Here is an 18092-nt window from a genome sequence, read left to right as displayed (position 1 = left end):
TTTTTTCCTTCTTAGTAGCTGGTGCAGTGCTGTGTTTTTGACTTTCAGCCTGGGAACAATGCTGATAACACACTGCTGGTTTTTGTTGTTGCTAAGTAATGTTTATTCTGATCAAGGACTTCTTCAGTCTCATGCTCTGCCAGTGAGAAGATAGAGACAGGACACCTGACCCAAAACTAGCTAAAGGGGTATTCCATACCACAGCACATCATGCCCAGTATATAAGCTGAGGGGAGTTACCCAGAAGGCCCAGATCGCTTCTTGAGTAGGGCAGCGTGTTGGTCAGTAGGTGGTGAGCACTTGTATTCTCTCCCCTTGTTATTTCCCTTATCATTATTATTATTAGTGGTAGCAGTAGTAGTTTTGTATTATACCTTAGTTACTGGACTGCTCCTATCTCAACCCATGGGAGTTACATTCTGTTGATTCTCCTCCCCCCTGGAGTGGGGGGAGAAAGAAGGGGACAAGTGACTGAGCAGCTACATGGTTCTGAGTTACCGTCTGGGCTTAAACCACATCAGTAAATTAACTGACCAATCCATAAATGGTGGGAGTGTTATGGGGAGTTACTAAGCTCCATCAAATTGTCTAAATATGTGAAATTAGGAAAGGGAAATCGGGGAAGATGCCATTGTAACTTCTGGGATCAGCCAATGGGCTGAACCTATCTTCTCCCCCATAGGATGCCTACTGGATAAGAACTTGATCTTATGCACACTAAATGAGTAACTCTTTAGTCTGGTTGTGTATCACTTCAAGCTTTTTTTTTTTGTAGACAGTATCTTATAACTGGCATTCTCTGAACCTTTATCTGCCACAAACTTGTATTTTGTGTAATAAAAGACTTCAGCTGAAGTCCGTTTTGTGCAAGTCTCTGGAGACTTGAATATTTGAAATAAGGGATTTGACTGTTGTCAGTGCCAGAATTTTGGGTTTTTTTGACCACGGGTCAGTTTATACAGCACCAGGCCTGTAATTTAAATGCATTTATGCCAATGCCTGCAGCATGGGCAACAAACAGAAGGAGCTGGAAACCATAGTGCAGCAGGGAAATTGTGACATAATCGCTATCACAGAAACGTGGTGGAATGATTTGCATGATTGGAGTGCTGCAGTGAATGGCTACAGGCTCTTCAGAAGGGACAGGCAAGGAAATAAGGTTGCATTGTATGTCAGGGACTACATCGACTGCCTTGAACTCAGTGTTGTGAATAAGAAGGCTGAATGTTTGTGGGTGAAGATCAGGGGGAAGGCCAACCAAGCAGATATCCTGGTAGGAGTCTGTTATAGACCACTCAGCCTGGATGAAGCTACAGATAAGGTGTTCTTCAAACAACTGGGAGAAGTTTCATGATTGCTTGCCCTTGTTCTCATGGGGAACTTCAACCTACCAGATGTCTGCTGGAAGTACAACAGCAGAGAAGAAACAAACCGGGAGGTTTTTGGAGGGTGTGGAAGGTGAGAACTTCCTAACCCAGCTGCTTAGTGAGCCAACTAGGGGAGATGCCTGGCTAGATTTGCTGTTCAGAGAAAGACTGGTGGATGATGTGATGGTTGGAGGCGTCTTGGGCAAAGTGATCACAAAATGATTGAATTTTCAATCTTTGGAGAAGTCAGGATGAAAGTCAGCAAAGCCTCCACCTTAGACATTTGGAGGGCTGACTTTGTCCTGTTTAGGACACTGGTTGGCAGAATTCCTTGTGAAATGTTACTGAAGGACAAAGGGGTCCAGGAAGGCTGGACACTCTACAAGAATGAAATCCTCAAGGCACAGGAGTGGGCAGTCCCTATGTGCCATAAATCAAACTGGCGTGGAAGAGACCAGCCTGGCTGAACAGGGAGATATTACTAGAACTCATGAAAAAGAAAGAGAATCTATCAATCACCTGTGGAAGAAGGGACAGTTAACCCATGAGAAGTACAAGGATGATGTTTGGTTATGTAGGGAGAAAGTTAGAAAGGCAAAGGCACAGCTGGAACTAAATCTGGCCACTGCCATTAAAGATAATAAAAAGTACTTTTTCAAATTTATTTGCAATAAAAGGAGGGCCAAGAGGAACCTCCATCGTGTACTGGATACTAAGAGAAACCTAGTGACTGAGGATAAGGCTGAGGTACTTCATGCTGCCTTTGCCTCAGTCTTTAATAGTCACACTAGCCATCCTCAGGGTACTCAGTTGCCTGAGTTGGATGGCAGAGATGGGGAGCTGATTGAAGTACCCATAATTCAGAAAGAAATGGTTAGCAACCTCCTGCTCCACTTAGATGTACACAAGTCTATGGGGCCGGATGGGTTCCACCCAAGAGTGCAACCTCCCTCCGAGGAGCTTGCTAAGCCACTCTCCATCATCTATCAGCAGTCCTGGTCTAGTGGGCAGGTCCCAGAGGATTGGAGGTTGGCCAATGTGGCACCTCTACAAAAAGGGTGGGAATGAAGACCCTGGAAACTACAGGTCTGTCAGCCTGACCTTAGTGCCAGGTAAGGTCATGGAGCAGATGATTCTAAGTGAGATCGTAAAGCATATGTGGGAAAATGGAGAGATAGGCCCAGTCAGCATGGTTTCATGAAAGACAGGTCCTGCTTGACCAACCTGATTTCCTTTTATGACAAGGTGACCTGCCTGGTTGATGAGGAAAAGGCTGTGGGCATTGTCTATTTGGACTTTAGTAAAGCATTTGACACTCTCTCCCACAGTGTTCTCCTGGACAAATTGGCTGCTCATGGCCTGGATAGGAGGATTCTTCGCTGGGTTGGAAAGTGGCTGGCTGGCCAAGCACAAAGAGTGATGGTAAATGGCATCACATCTAGTTGGCAACTGGTCACTAGTAGTGTCCCTCAGGGCTTGGCGTTAGGGCCAGTGTTGTTTAATATCTTCACTGATGATCTGGATGAGGGGATTGAGTGCACCCTCAGTAAGTTTGCAGACAACACCAAGTTGGGTGGGAGTGTTGATCTGCTGGAGGGCAGGAAGGCTCTACAGAAGGATCTGGACAATGTGGATTGATGGGGTGGCCAGTGGTATAAGGTTCAACAAGGCAAAGTGCCGGATCCTGCATTTGGGCCACAACAACCCCATGCAATGCTACAGGCTTGGGGAAGAGTGGCTGGAAAGCTGCTCAGCAGAAAAGGGTGCTGATTTACGGCCACCTGAACATGAGCCAGCAGTGTGCCCAGGCAGCCAAGAAGGCCAACAGTATCCTGGCTTGTATCAGAAATAGTGTAGCCAGCAGGGCCAGGGAAATGATCATCCCCCTGTACTCAGCACTTGTGAGGCCACACCTAGAATACTGCGTTCAGTTCTGGGCCACTCACTACAAGAAAGACATTGAAGTGCTGGAGCAGGTCCAGAAAAGGGCAACAAAGCTGGTGAAGGGTGTGGAGAATAGGTCTTATGAGGAACGGATGAGGGAACTGGGGTTGTTGGGTCTGGAGAAGGCTCAGGGGGTACCTTATCGCTCTCTACAACTACCTGAAAGGAGGTTGTAGGGAGGTGGGGGTTGGTCTCTTTTCCCAAGTAACAAGTGATAGGACAAGAGAAAATGGCCTTAAGATGCACCAGGGGAGGTTTAGATCAGATATTAGGAAAAATTTCTTCAGAGAGAGGGTGATCAAGTATTGGAACAGTCTGCCCAGGCCAGTGGTGGAATCACTGTCCCTGGAAGTGTTCAAAAACTGTGTACATGAGGGCCTCACTGATATGGTTTAGTGGCGGTCATGACAGTCCTGGGGTAATGATTGGACTTGATAATCTTAAAGGTCTTTTCCAACCTAGCTGTTTCTATGATTCTATGATTTGGTGACACTGCCGGTGAGGCTTCATGAATAGGTTAGACAAATCACCCTCCGACTGGGTGGGTTGTCCAGTAGGGTCCCCATAACGGGATGCAGACGGGCTGGTTTGGGATCCCAACAGATGACTGTACTGGAGGATGAAATCAGCCTGACTGTGAAGGAGTGGGAAAAGCACCCCACTGTGAGTGGTTCAGAGTCTCCATGCATCCTTGGCATAGACCATCTCAGGAGGGGGTATCAATGGGTTTTTGGTATAGCTACCTTAGAGATGGTGTCGTGGTTTAAACCAATCCACACAGCTCGTCCACTCACACCCCCCCGACCCTCCCCACTCCCGGAGGGATGGGGAGGAGAATCAGGAGAATGTAACTCCCACGGGTTGAGATAAGAACAGCCGAGTAACTAAGGTATAACACAAATCACTACTGCTACCACCAATGATAATATTGATAAGAGAAAATAACAAGAGAATACGATACCACCGCCGAACAAGTTCGACCTCCCTGAAGAGAGAGTGTGCCCTTCCGGGTAACTCCCAGTTACCAACGTGGGCATGACGTGCTGTGGTATGGAATACCTCTTTGGCTAGTTTGGGTCAGGTGTCCTGTCTCTGCTTCCTCCCAGCCTCCCCTCATCCCCGGCAGAGCATGAGACTCACAAAGTCCTTGGCCAGAATAAACATTACTTAGCAACAATTAAAAACAATCAGTGTTATCAGCTCTCTGCCCAGGCTGGAAGTCAAAACACAGAGCTTGCACCAGTTACTAAGAAGGAGCAAAACGGCTCCTGGTAAACCCAGGACAGATGGAGGAAATTAAGCAGCTGTCTACCTTGCCAAGTCTCTGAGAGGACCCATCTGTCCTGGAGTTCCTTAAGATTGAAGAACATGTGCTGATTACTACCACAACAGTGTACCAATGGCAATATAGCACCAACCGAGACTCGTTGATTCCCATCCATAAGCTGATCCATCAACTGGAGAGCTAAGGAGCGATCAGCAGGACCTGCTCACCCTTTAATAGCCCCATATGGCCAGTGCAAAAGGCTAATGGAGAGTCAAGATTAACAGCAGACTACCGAGGTCTGAATGAGGTCACACCACCATTGAGTGCTGCCATATGAAACATGCCAGAAATTAGATATGAATTGGAGTCAAAGGCAGGATGGACATCATCAGATTCCAGTGGATGTGACCAACAAGATAACAGAAGTGTCTCCACCAAGTAATAAGAAACACACACAAGCTTTCTTAGACATTGTGGGTTTCTGGAGAATGTACATCCCAAATTACAGCCTGATTGTAAGCCCTCTCTATCACGTGATCTGGAAGAAGAACAATTTCAAATGGGGCCCTGAGCAAAAAGTCTTTGAAGAAATTAAACAGGAGTTGGTTTATGCAGTGGCCTTTGGAACAGTCCCAACAGGGCAAGATGTAAAAAATATGGCCTACACCACAACCGGGGAGAATGGTCCTACCTGGAGCCTCTGGCAGAAAGCTCCAGGGGAGACTCGAGGTTGATCCCTCGGCTTTTGGAGTTGGGGATACAGAGGATCCAAGGCCAGCTATGCTTCAAATGCAAAAGAGATACTGCCAGCCTACGAAAGGGTTTGAGCTGCTTCAGAAGTGATTGGCACTGAAGCACAGCTCCTCCTGGCACCCCGGTTGCCCATGATGGGCTGGATGTTCAAAGGCAGGGTCTCCTCTACACATCATGCAACTGATGCTACATGGAGTTGCATTAATCGCACAACGAGCTCGAACAGGAAATCCCAGTCATACAGGAATTCTAGAAGTCATCATGGACTGCCCAGAGGGCCAAAGTTTAGTAATGTCATCAGAAGAGGAGGTGATGCATTCTAAAGAGGCCCCACTGTATGAAAAACTACCAGAAAGTGAGAAGCTATATGCCTTGTTTATTGATGGGTCCTGTAGTACTGTGGGAAAGCATCAGAGATGGAAGGCAGCTGTATGGAGACCTCGACGATAAGCTGCAGAAACTGCTGAAGGAGAGGGCAAATCTGTCAGTTTGCAGAGGTGAAAGCCATTCAGCTGGCCCTGGACATTGCTGAACGAGAAAAGTGGCCAGTACTTTATCTCTATACTGACTCATGGATGGTGGCAAATGCCCTGTGGGGGTGGTTGCAGCAATGGAAGCAGAGCAACTGGCAACGCAGAGGTAAACCCACCTGGGCTGCTGCACTGTGGCAAGATATCGCTGCCCAGGTGCAGAACCTGGTGGTGAAGATACGTCACATGGATGCTCATGTACCCAAGAGTCAGGCCACTGAGGAACACCAGAACAACCAACAGGTGGATAAACTGCTAAGACTGAAATGGCTCAGGTGGATGTAGATTGGTAACATAAGGGTGATTTATTTTAAGGCAGGTGGGCCCATGACACCTCAGGCCATCAAGGCAGAAATGCAACATATAGATGGAGGATGATGGCTGTAGTACAAATAAGGGGAGGCCTGGCAGATTGACTATATCACACTTCCACTGACCCACCAAGGCAAGCGCCATGTGCTTAGGATGGTGGAAGTAACCACCATATTGCTGGAAACATGCTGTGCCCCACCCATGCCACTGCCCAGAACACTACCCTGAGCCTTGAGAAACAAGTCCAGTGGTGACATGGAACCCCAGAAAGAACTGAGTCAGACAACAGGACTCATTTCCAGAGCAATATTATAGATACTTGGGCCAAAGAACATGGCATCAAGTGGGTATATCACATACCCTATCATGTACCAGCCTCTGGGAAAATTGAATGGTACAATGAACTGTTAAAAACTACACTGAGAGGAATGGGTGGTGGGACTTCAAACACTGGGACAAACATTTATCAAATGCTACCTGGTTGGTTAACACTAGATGGTCTGCAAAACAAGCTGTCACTGAGTAAGTGTAGGTACAAGGGGAAGTGATCCATAAAAAGATTGATTTGCAGCACCATTCCATTTGATCTAGTTAGGTACAGAATACTTGACAGACAAATAAGTCAAGTGATTGCATAAAAGATTTACTGCCTATAATAATTTCAAATAGTTACAGGACTTCATCTACTTCACATTCACTCTTCTCATTGATGAATGCTCAAATCTAGGAGCACAAGTGGAGCTTTAATGCTCCATGAAGTGCTGCTAGAGCTAGTGGCCTTTTTGATAAATAGGAGGGAGGGAGAAAACAATGTGATTTTAAAACAGTAATCAACACCACCTAAGAGGAAGATGACAGATACAGTTGTATGATTTTTTGATTAATCATTAATTTCAATTTTAGCAATGCTAATCTGACTTTGTAAAATCTAAACCACTACCCTTAAATTCATCAAGAATGTATCATATCTTATCAAAACCTTCTAAAGTCTAACAGTGGAGAGCAGGCTAAAACAAGGAGGCTTGTTGTTTTGGGTTTTTTTTGTTGTTTTTTTTCTTTTGTTGCAGGGCCCACTAGCAATCTTTCAGGATACCTTTTCTTACACTGATTTATCAGTGGACTCTGCGAGGGGGAAAAAACCCCAAAAGCCACAGGAATAGTAATAAAACCTATCTTAAGTAAGTTTATGGAGAGTCAAAACATTTTGAGCAGGCTGATAATTAAAAAAGAGATGTTAAAGCATTCTGAAGAAAACTGCAATTGAGGCTATTAGATTTGCTGTTTAGGAACTTGCAAATACTCTCATCACTCAATTAGATATAAGAATTCAAGAAATCTCCATGGATTGACTGGTACTGTTATTTGAAGAAAAGCCAAGCAGAGGAAGAAGACTGGATAGTTAAGAGAAACCTAGTACCAGAAGACCCCATCAGAGCATGCATGCATACATGCACAGCTCATGTTCTGACACTACCTACTTCCAGGATTCTCCAAAACATTTCCAGTTTTTCTTAGGTAAAGTTTACCACTTTGATAATCATATAAAACCTTTAAGAACGGTTTTGAAAGCTTTAAGATGCTGTCTTGCAGAGCTGTTGACTGAAAAAGGCTTAGACAACCTCATAACAGCTCCTGTGTGCAATGAACAAGCACCACAAATATATGGAAACAGCAGCTGACACAAAGATCTGTTTTAATTGACAGATTTACCTATATGAAGATCATAGGCATGTAGGCTTAAATTATAGGTTTAAACTAACAATAGAATCATAGAACAGTTAGGGTTGGAAAGGACCTTAAGATCATCTAGTTCCAACCCCCCTGCCATGGGCAGGGACACCTCAAACTAAAACATACCACCCAAGGCTTCGTCCAACCTGGCCTTGAACACTGCCAGGGATGGAGCATTCACAGCCTCCCTGGGCAACCCATTCCAGTGCCTCACCACCCTCACAGTAAAGAACTTCCTCCTTATATCCAGTCTAAACTTCCCCCGTTTAAGTTTTAACCCATTACCCCTTGTCCTATCACTACAGTCCCTAATGAAGAGTCCCTCCCCAGCATCCTTGTAGGCCCCCTTCAGATACTGGAAAGATGCTATGAGGTCTCCACCCAGTCTTTTCCAGGCTGAACAGCCCCAACTTTCACAGCCTATCTTCATACAGGAGGTGCTCCAGTCCCCTGATCATCCTCGTGGCCCTCCTCTGGACTTGTTCCAAGAGTTCCATGTCCTTTTTATGTTGAGGACACCAGAACTGTGCACAATACTCCAAGTGAGGTCTCACAAGAGCAGAGGGCAGGATCACCTCCTTCAAACTGCTGGTCATGCTCCTTTTGATGCAGCCCAGGATACGGTTGGCTTTCTGGGCTGCAAGCACACACTGCTAGCTCATGTTAAGTTTCTCATCAACCAACACCCCCAAATCCTTCTCTGCAGGGCTGCACTGAATCTCTTCTCTGCCCAACCTGTATCTGTGCCTGGGATTGCTCCGACCCATGTGTGTGTGACTATAAACTAACAGTAAAATACAGCAAACTGTTCTAACTTGCTGACACATAGGGAGTAAGGAATGTCTAGCTGATGGGGGAAGGAACATCACGGGACTGATAACAATTAAGGAGACAGTAAATAAGACCAAAGATGCTAACTTTCAAGATAACAGAGACTGGAACAGAACAAAAGCGAGGACATACCACTGCTTAACTCAGCATTAGGACTTTGTGAGCATGCGCAAGCACTGAGGTCATTCAGTACAGTGACGAAGACTATCAGCAACCACCAGAGACCTCCACTCAGCAAGAAAGCTCATACTTAATCAGGATGCAAATTTTATAATTAGTTCCTGGAAATCTAATGAATATGTAAATAATTTCATGGGGGGGGGGGGAAGTTGTGAATATGCATGAATATGCTAAATATATAGCCACTGCTGGCAAGTAACGGGTGCACTCACCTTTGCAAAACTATTTGCATGTGTCCAGTGCTGCAATAAAGAATGCCTGCTTTCTAAAACTCTAAATTGAGTCTTAGAGAGTTTCTCCAACCAACTCTTATGGTAACAAGCAAGCTGTTAATGAATTTATCTTTCCAAGAACTACCACAAGTTTGCTGCTTAAAGAATAGCTGCTGCCAAATATCATCCTTGCCAAAACACCAATAAGCATGCCTTCTCACTCTCAGGTCATGAAGAAAAACTACTGACTGCCAAAGGAACTACAGTACTCATTTATTTTGATCTCTACATAAAGAGGCAGGCCAAAGAGAATTTTCAGAGAAGTCTGGTTAGACTGCCATTTGAAAAGGGACATACAATAGATATAATCAAATACAGCTTTCAGAGATGGATATCTAGAACTACAGAATCAAGAATCCCTCGAGGGATTTGGGCCAAGGATTAAAGAAACAGAAAGGAATGACAGTGGAAGTGGTAACTGAATAAGCCTTACAAATAAGCAATTTAAGTCAGTGTTTCAGCATTTACTTGAATATCCAACATTGATGTACATGTACAGGAAAGTTTGCACACCTGAGTATGAGAGAAGACAGTGACACATGCAGTGATTATTTATGTAAGGAAAAGATAGGCTTTATTTGGAGGGGAAGAGAATTAAAATACACTTGCAAGGCTGCATTTGTCCAATATTTTGTTGTATCTGAAGTGACAGGTGCTCCACGTGGTTCAGGCTTTATTGAGAATAAATTTTTGCAGCAACTTCAGCCCTCACCCTGGCTTCTCTACTTTATCTCAACAGAACACATCAGGAAAGAATTGTTGCTTTTTGATAACCAAGCAAAAGTCGTATCTATTAATATTTATGCTCCAGCTAGTGAGTAAAACATCAGAATGAACTGCACGTTTATGTTAAAACAAGATGTGTATGTGTGTGCATCTATGTATGCATATGTGAAGGGTGTGCACATGATCAACAACTGAAGTTCCTCCATATTTTGGTTACTAATACCAAAGAAATATTGAAAATTGATGGAAATCTGTGTGTAAAGAAACCAGATTACTGGAAATTGTTTACAAAAGCTGTCAATTTGCTTAAGGTTCTCTGTTAAGTGACAGCATACTACATTAAATTGCTTTGTTGCAGATTTTTAAATGAAAATTTTACTGAAAACTCACTCAAATTTTATGTATAAACAACTGTAACAATCTATTCTCTCATTTCCCTGAGTCTCCCACCTATGTCAATCATCACTACTCAGAATGATAACAAACCATAAAAGAGCTCAAGGCATCATTCTAGCTTGAAGAAAAGCAAGAGCAAGACACACCAAGTTTTGCTTTGCTATTAGATATGTAAGATTAACTATTCCACATTCAATGAAAACAGAGCTAGCATTTCTTCCAAATAAAGTAAGGCAATATAGAATAAGAACAGTGTTTAAAGTGTCCTCTTCCAAAGATGCACTGTTGCAAGGAGAAAGGAGTTTGATTGAGAAAGAATGCTGACATGGTGACCAGCAGATGATGACTTCTTGAAGATCTTGCTATAGCTTTATCCTTTAGAACCTATCTTAAGGAGACAAAGATTTAATTTGGGTAGGTTTGAAAACAGCCTATTCTGCAAATCTTTACTGGATAGTCATTCTCAAAAGATAAATGCATTCCCAAAGATTTCAGTCACTATGCATTTGAAGAAAAGATTCTAGAAGAAAGAAAACAGAGAGGAAATAGTCAAGCACAAAAGGGTTTGGAATCCATCAAGATACGAACAGCCAGACATCTATTTCTCTTGCCACAAAGGTGCTGTAACTTTCATATGCTTTGGTGATTATTACTGGTTCAGCAGATATGTCCAAAAGGAAATTCCTGACACACCAAGTGTAGTAGTTCAAAAGGAAAACTCCAAGAATGTGAAGAGAATCAATAGACACATGCAGTTATGCATCTTTAGATCTGAACGTGATACACTTACATGGCCCCTGTTGAACTTCATAGGACTAAGAGTGAGGTTAGCTGAGGCCTTCAAATCTTGCTAAAATATCTCAACAAAATGATCCAATACAGCTCAATATTTCTTCTTTTTCTTTCACACCTGAATTTAGAGGATGCTGAGTCTAAATTCCTTATGTTATTTCTTACAAGCACAGTATTCAAGATGTTTGAAAGCTCAGTATTAGAGACAGCTTGAGTTTCAAAGGAAATGTTAAGTTAGTGACATATGAGTATACAAAAATTTTAACATGCTTATGCATTTTCCTCTCATCCCTGCACTCCTAAATTAGAATAAGATGTTTCAAATTGACTCAAAAAATACAAGTCAGACTTAAAAACAATACCTCAGTCCAGTATACACTACATTACCTACCTGATCGCTTGTTCATTAACTAGATTCCTGTTTCTTCTCAGCTCCCTCCTCCCCATTAAAAAAACCCAACAAAACCCAAACAAAAAAAGCACTGTGTGAACAGGCAATCTGTTATTAATATAAAGAAAAGCAGGTAAAGGATAACTTGTGCAAGATGAGTTTATGTTACTGTGGTTTGTATTTATAGAAGTAGCAGAGTGAAAAAGAGGGATTTAAAATATGATTTTTTTCATTGATTTTGCACTAAATTATTCTGGATAAAAGAGAGATTACTTCTTGATGAGAACCATGTATTTTATAGAAACTTCTATTAACAAGCTGCACATTAATTTTTTCTAATATTTGATGTCCAATTGCAACATATCTGAATTTCAGCACATATCTGAATTTCAAGAGGAATGTGGCAATGAAATATGAATGAAGATTTGGATTAGGAAATATTAATCTCCATATGAAATTACTGCTGTTTCTGTATTTTTTTTTAAATTCTATGTATTACACACATTTCTATAAGTAATCTTCAAGACGAGAATTCTTATCAGAATTTCACAGCTGAAAACAAGCACATTTTCAGCTTGTTTCAACCTTCTGAGCAGTAACAATGGAAATAGATAAATTCTTACCTGTTGTGGCTGCTCCATCACTCGCTGTGAGTCAGACCGTACTTTGTTACTAGGATGATTAGTAACTTTGGTGACTGGCTGTTTGAAAATTGATGCAGTTTGTCTGATTGGTAAAGCTGTATTTAAGTCTGGTTTTCCCTGTTAAAAAAAAAGGAAAAAAAAAAGAAAAAGTGAATTAACAAAAGTTATACATAAAAAGTATACAAATTAATGTTGGATTCACCCTCTTCTACTGATGTGCAAAACAAGGAAGTTTTCTTTGGAGTGAAGATTTCCAATAAATGCTGTACTTAACTAACCATTGCAGTCATCCATTTTAAAGAAAGGAGAAAAAAAAAAAAAGTAACATGCAACTGGTTCCACAGATTTTCACCTTCTTGGGAAGAATCAAACCGCTTGAAAGTCCATCTTTCGTTAAAATATTTATGTTAATTGCTCAAGTGAATTACATTCTGAAACAACACAGCTTCACAATCAGATGTCAAAATGAAATCTCCAAAGCTTCATGAATATATAGAATTCCAAGTCTTAGAGAACAACTTCCTACATAACTTTGGTCACTAATTTCCTAAGCAATCCCTACATCAAACAATCCTTAATTAAGTGCAGCAAGTTATTCCAGAAAGAAACTAAAACTATATCAACTTTAACAAGTCTTTTGACAAAGCTAGTTTTTATCAGGTTTGTGAAGTGATGACTCCCAGACATTGAAAATAACTTTACCAGTACTATCTTGTCACACATGTAACCCTTAGGCCTTTGGAGATATTAGTGCCTGAACCCTTCTCCATAGCAAAAACCCCAGAAGCATTTAGGGTGAGGGAATAGAATTCTCACCTGTACGCCATTCCAGTTTTCTAGATCTGTCTCTTTATCCAAAATCAGACTGAATTTGAAGTGCTGTGCCAACAGAACACCTTACAGCTTTCTGCTTGCAATTCCCATTTCTTCCCCAAGTCCTCAACACAAAATTTCAAACTTTTCTGATCTGCATTTTGCCTGATATTTTTCTTAAAAACTGAATTTTTTATTTTTATTTTTTCAAAGACACAAGGGTGTGACTGAGAAGACAGGTCATTATATTGAAACAGGAGAGACACTGAAAATAAATATCTTATGATACATATTTTCCCAATAAACGTGTATCAAAAAGCAAGTTCACTATTTTGCAGGAGAGTTTTAAGCACTTCAAAACATTTAGTAACCATATCTAGCTTCTGACAAAGAAAAATGGTTAAGCTTTTGCTTTTTAGAAGTTTATGGTTATTTGTTCAAAAGGAAGAAAAAAATTCTTATGTAATATTTCATACCTCAGAAGTTTTATAATTGGCTGTGAGATCATAGCTCAAAATTTACACAATGAACATTGACATTAGACTCCATCCAAAGATCATCTTAAAAGAGTTTTTCATTTGGATTTACTTAGACTCCTAAATTTGTGAGATAAATGAATCTTTCGGGTTTAGAAATGGGAATTAAATTTCAATCTTCAATCCCTCCATATTTAGAGTATACAATTTGGACTACACAACTTTAAAAAAGAGATTATTGTAAGAACCAGAGAGCCCATGCTTGTTTGAAAATCATTAATTCCTAAACTGAAGACTCTGGAATTCAAGATGATGAAAGTAAGAATACTGACTAGAGATATTCTGCAGTGATCTGTATAAAAATGAAATTAAAAGTATGGTGAGAGGCTTAGGCTTATTAAGCAACAAGACTTCACTGCATTGGTCTCAGATTAAATTCTTATTTTAAGAGTATGTATCCCTCTTTTAGAGCTTTGCTAGAGCAATCTGACAAGGTAGTTCCTTCGCCTTCAGAATGTCCTGTATTTTAGCATACATCTGTTATTGCAGGGTGGCTGATGAGAAAGGGAGTGTGAAGTCATTCTTTCTATATGTGTACAGCACATAATCTAAAACCCAGCAATAGAGTATCATCTTTGCACTCCCCAGAAAGTAATTTCCATCATGAAGACCATTCTACAGGCAAGCCACTTAATCCCAAAATACATCCTTACACACTACAGTGGTTATTGCATTGGCTGCTCCTATCCAAATATTTGTTTCATCTGATGGGTGAGGGGAGAGGCAAAGGAAGAAGCCTCTTTCTATCGCCTCTCCAGGGTGACACAGTGCTATTAGATCCATCCTGGCAGACAAAATAAGGAATTCCTCCATGCAATTCTAAGGATTGTAACTGTGTCATGGTTTAAACCCAGGGGGCAACCCAGAACCACGCAGCCGCTCACTCACTCCCCCCCTTCCTCCCCCCGCTCCTGGAGGGATGAGGAGGAGAATCAAAAGAATGTAACTCCCACAGGTTGAGATAAGAGCAGTCCAGTAACTAAGTGTCCTGGGTTCACCAGTAGCCGTTTTTCTCCTTCTTAGTAGCTGGTGCAGCCCTGTGTTTTGACTTCCAGCCTGGAAAGAGAGCTGATAACACCGATTGGTTTTAATTGTTGCTAAGTAATGTTTATTCTAGCTAAGGACTTTGTGAGTCTCATGCTCTGACGGGGACGAGGGGAGGCCGGGAGGAAGCAGAGACAGGACACCTGACTCAAACTAACCAAAGGGGTATTCCATACCACAGTACGTCATGCCCAGGGAGGTAACTGGGAGCTACCCGGAAGGGTACGGTCTCTCTTCAGGGGGCTCGAACTTGAATTGCTGAGGTGAGTAGCTCGAGAGAGGACGCCTTTAACACCAGAGCTGGGGAGAGATCAGCGTCCAGGAGCCTCAACTCAGAGCAGCCAGAGCTACCAAGGGTGCTTCAAGTCCTCGACAGGACCTGCTCAGAAGCCGGCAGCTCCGCTGACTCGAGCTGCTGACCCACAGGGGGCGGAGCCAGGAGCTGCAGCACCAATCCTGAGTGGTTAAAAACCTGCCCCAGGGAGCGCGAGCGACCAGGAGCACGGGAAGGCAGTTTGCGCGGCAGACGGGCAAACAGAGCGGGATGAGGCAGTTTGCATGGCAGACGGGCAAACAGAGCGGGACAAGGCAGTTTGAGCAGCAGGCGGGCAAACAGAGCGGGACGAGGCAGTTTGCGCGGCAGACGGGCAAACAGAGAGGGACGAGGCAGTTTGCACGGCAGTTCGCGCGGGCAGGCGAGCGGGATGGTGAGCACCCGTCGTATGGCCAGGGCCCGGCCTGGGAGCTCTGCTCTGGCTGCCCCGGCGGTGGCCAGCGTAGGCACCCAGATGGAGCAGATGACGGGGGAGGCTGCAGTGCAGAGCTCGGGGTGTAGAGGGTGCCTGCACTGGTCTTGTGAGGGAAAGGTGCACGATGGGCAGGGCTGCACTCGGTGCTCCCTGGTGGAGGTCCTCCTGCAGCAGGTGGCTGAGCTGCGGAATGCTATTAGCGGACTTCAAGATGTCAGGGTAGCTGAGAGGAAGCAGGGCTGCTTGCTCCAGCCCCAAACTGTGCAGGGGCCTCAAGCTTCCCCACCAGCTCATGAAGGAAAGAAGGAGGCCACCAACCCAGGAAGTTGGGAATTAGTGACAAAGAAAAATAACAAAAGAAGGAGGAAAAGGACAGTTAAAGGCAAGGGGCTTCCTCCTAAATCTGTTGTCCCAACGCAGAACAGCTTTGCTGTCCTGCAGGAGACTAACGAGGAAACCCACTTGCACCACAAACAGCCGGATTATGCATGGGTAAAGATCTCTACAGGCGCTACAAAGAAAAAGCGGCAGGTCATAGTAATAGGGGACTCTACTTTGAAAGGGACGGAAGCACTCGTCTGTCGGCCTGACCCCGTCTCGAGGGAGGTGTGCTGCCTACCAGGGGCACAGATCAGGGATGTTACAGAGAGGCTGCCTGCTCTAGTAAGTTCCATGGACTATTACCCACTCCTGGTGATCCATGTGGGTGCTAGGGATATAGGTAGTAGGAGCCTGGGGAACATAAAGAAAGACTACAGAGCCCTGGGAGAGATGGTTAGGGGCTACGGTGCTCAGATACTCTTTTCGCCAATTCTCCAGGACACAGGGGAGGACCAAGAAAAAGCTAGGAGGATTGGCCAGGCTAATAAATGGTTAAAAGGGTGGTGTCAAAGTCAGGGGTTTGGGTGTCTTGAACATAGGACTGAAGTTAGTAGGCCAGGTCTACTGGGGGCTGGTGGATCTGCTCTAGTAAAGAAGGGGAAGAACAGTTTTGGTAGGAGGCTTGTCAGACTGGTCAAGGAGGCTTTAAACTAGATGTGCTGGGGGAGGGGGGCATCATTCCATCCCAACACACCCAGTCAGTTGCCAGCACCTATAATAACTGCTCGGAACAATGAACATATATTCCGGCTGCTCCAGCCAATGAGCCGGCTTCAATTGGAGCTCGTCTCAGATGCCTCTATACAAATGCCTGTAGCATGGGGAACAAACAAGAGGAATTAGAGATGTGTGCACGTCTACAGGGGTATGATATAATAGGCATCACAGAAACATGGTGGGATGGCTCCTATGACTGGAGTGTTGGAATGGAAGGTTACAGGCTCTTTAGAAAGGACAGGCCAGGCAGGCGGGAAGGGGGAGTTGCCCTTTATGTTAGGGATAGGCTGGAGAGTATGGAACTCTGTCTGGGGGCAGGTGAGCAGTTTACAGAGAGTTTGTGGGTCAGGGTTAAAGGGAAAACAGCTGTGGGAGACATTACTGTGGGAATCTGTTACAGGCCTCCTGATCAAGGAGAACCTGTGGATGAAGCACTCTACAGACAGATAGGAAAAGCCTCCCACTTGCAGGCCCTTGTTCTCATGGGGGATTTCAACCACCCTGACATCTGTTGGAACGATGGCACTGCACGGCACAAGCAATCCAGGAGGTTCCTCGATTGTGTGGAAGACAGCTTCCTTCTGCAAGTAATAGAGGAGCCGACAAGAAGAGGTGCAATGCTTGACCCTGTGCTCAACAACAGGGAAGGGCTTGTAGAGAATGTGGTACTCCAGGGCAGCCTGGACAAGATGGTCGAATTCGAGATCCCCAGGACAGTGAGAAGAGCGTGTAGCAAGCTCACTGCCCTGGACTTCAAAAGGGCAGACATTGGCCTCTTCAGGAACCTGCTTAGTAAGGTTCCATGGGATATAGCCCTGGAGGGCAGGGGGGCCCAAGACTCTTGGTTGATATTCAAGGATCACCTGCTACAAGCTCAGGAGTGCTGCATCCCAACTAGAAGGAAGTGCAGCAGGAGGGCCAGGAGACCTCCTTGGATGGATAAGGAGCTGCTGGGGAAAATTCAAAGGAAAAAAGAGGCTTATAAAAAATGGAAGCAAGGACAGGCAGCCTGGGTAGAGTACAGGGATGTTGTCCGGGAAGCTAGGGACCAGGTTAGGAAGGCTAAGGCCCAGTTAGAATTAAATTTGTTTAGGGATGTTAAGGATAACAGGAAGGGATTCTACAGGTACGTAGCAAACAAAAAACAGACTAGGGACAACATAGGCCCCCTGAGGAAGCTCTTGGGAAAACTGGCTACATGGGACTTGGAGAAGGCTGAGGTTCTGAACGACTTCTTTCCCTCGGTCTTCACTGGCAAAGGCTCTGACTGCACCACCCAGGTCTTAGAAGGTAGACGCAGGGACTGTGAGAATGAAGACCTTGGACCCACTGTAGGAGAGGATCTGGTTCGAGACCATCTTCAAAATCTGAACGCACACAAGTCCGTGGGACCTGAAGGAATCCATCCACGGGTCCTGAAGGAGCTGGCGAATAAAGTTGCTAAGCCACTGGTCATCATATTTGAAAAATCATGGCAGTCAGGTGAAGATCCTGACGACTGGAAAAAGGGAAATATAACCCCCATTTTCAAGAAGGGGAAAATGGAAGACCCGGGGAATTACAGACCAGTCAGTCTCACCTCTGTGCCTGGTAAAATCTTGGAGCACATTCTCCTGGAAGGCATGATAAGGCACATGAAAAACAACAAGGTTCTTGGTGACAGCCAGCATGGCTTCACTAAGGGGAAATCCTGCCTGACCAATTTGGTGACCTTCT

The 18092-nt window shown here is 44.1% G+C and overlaps 1 protein-coding gene across 8 annotated transcripts in view; it reads right to left on the bottom strand.

Moving 5' to 3' along the window:
- The window catches only part of LOC136004469 (methyl-CpG-binding domain protein 2), a 92726-nt gene that overhangs the window by 24117 nt on the left and 50517 nt on the right, over window positions 1-18092 (bottom strand). For all 8 annotated transcript variants that reach the window (XR_010608468.1, XR_010608469.1, XR_010608470.1 and 5 more), the window contains one exon: window positions 12116-12253. Coding sequence is in view for 2 of the 8 variants with exons in the window: in XM_065660964.1 (XP_065517036.1) it covers window positions 12116-12253 (138 nt within the window). In the remaining 6 variants the exon portion in view is untranslated. The remainder of the gene's footprint in view (window positions 1-12115; window positions 12254-18092) is intronic.

The sequence above is a fragment of the Lathamus discolor genome, chromosome W (genome assembly GCF_037157495.1).
Source record: "Lathamus discolor isolate bLatDis1 chromosome W, bLatDis1.hap1, whole genome shotgun sequence".
NCBI classification, from domain to species: domain Eukaryota; kingdom Metazoa; phylum Chordata; class Aves; order Psittaciformes; family Psittacidae; genus Lathamus; species Lathamus discolor.
This window is presented reverse-complemented; position numbering and strand designations above follow the sequence as displayed.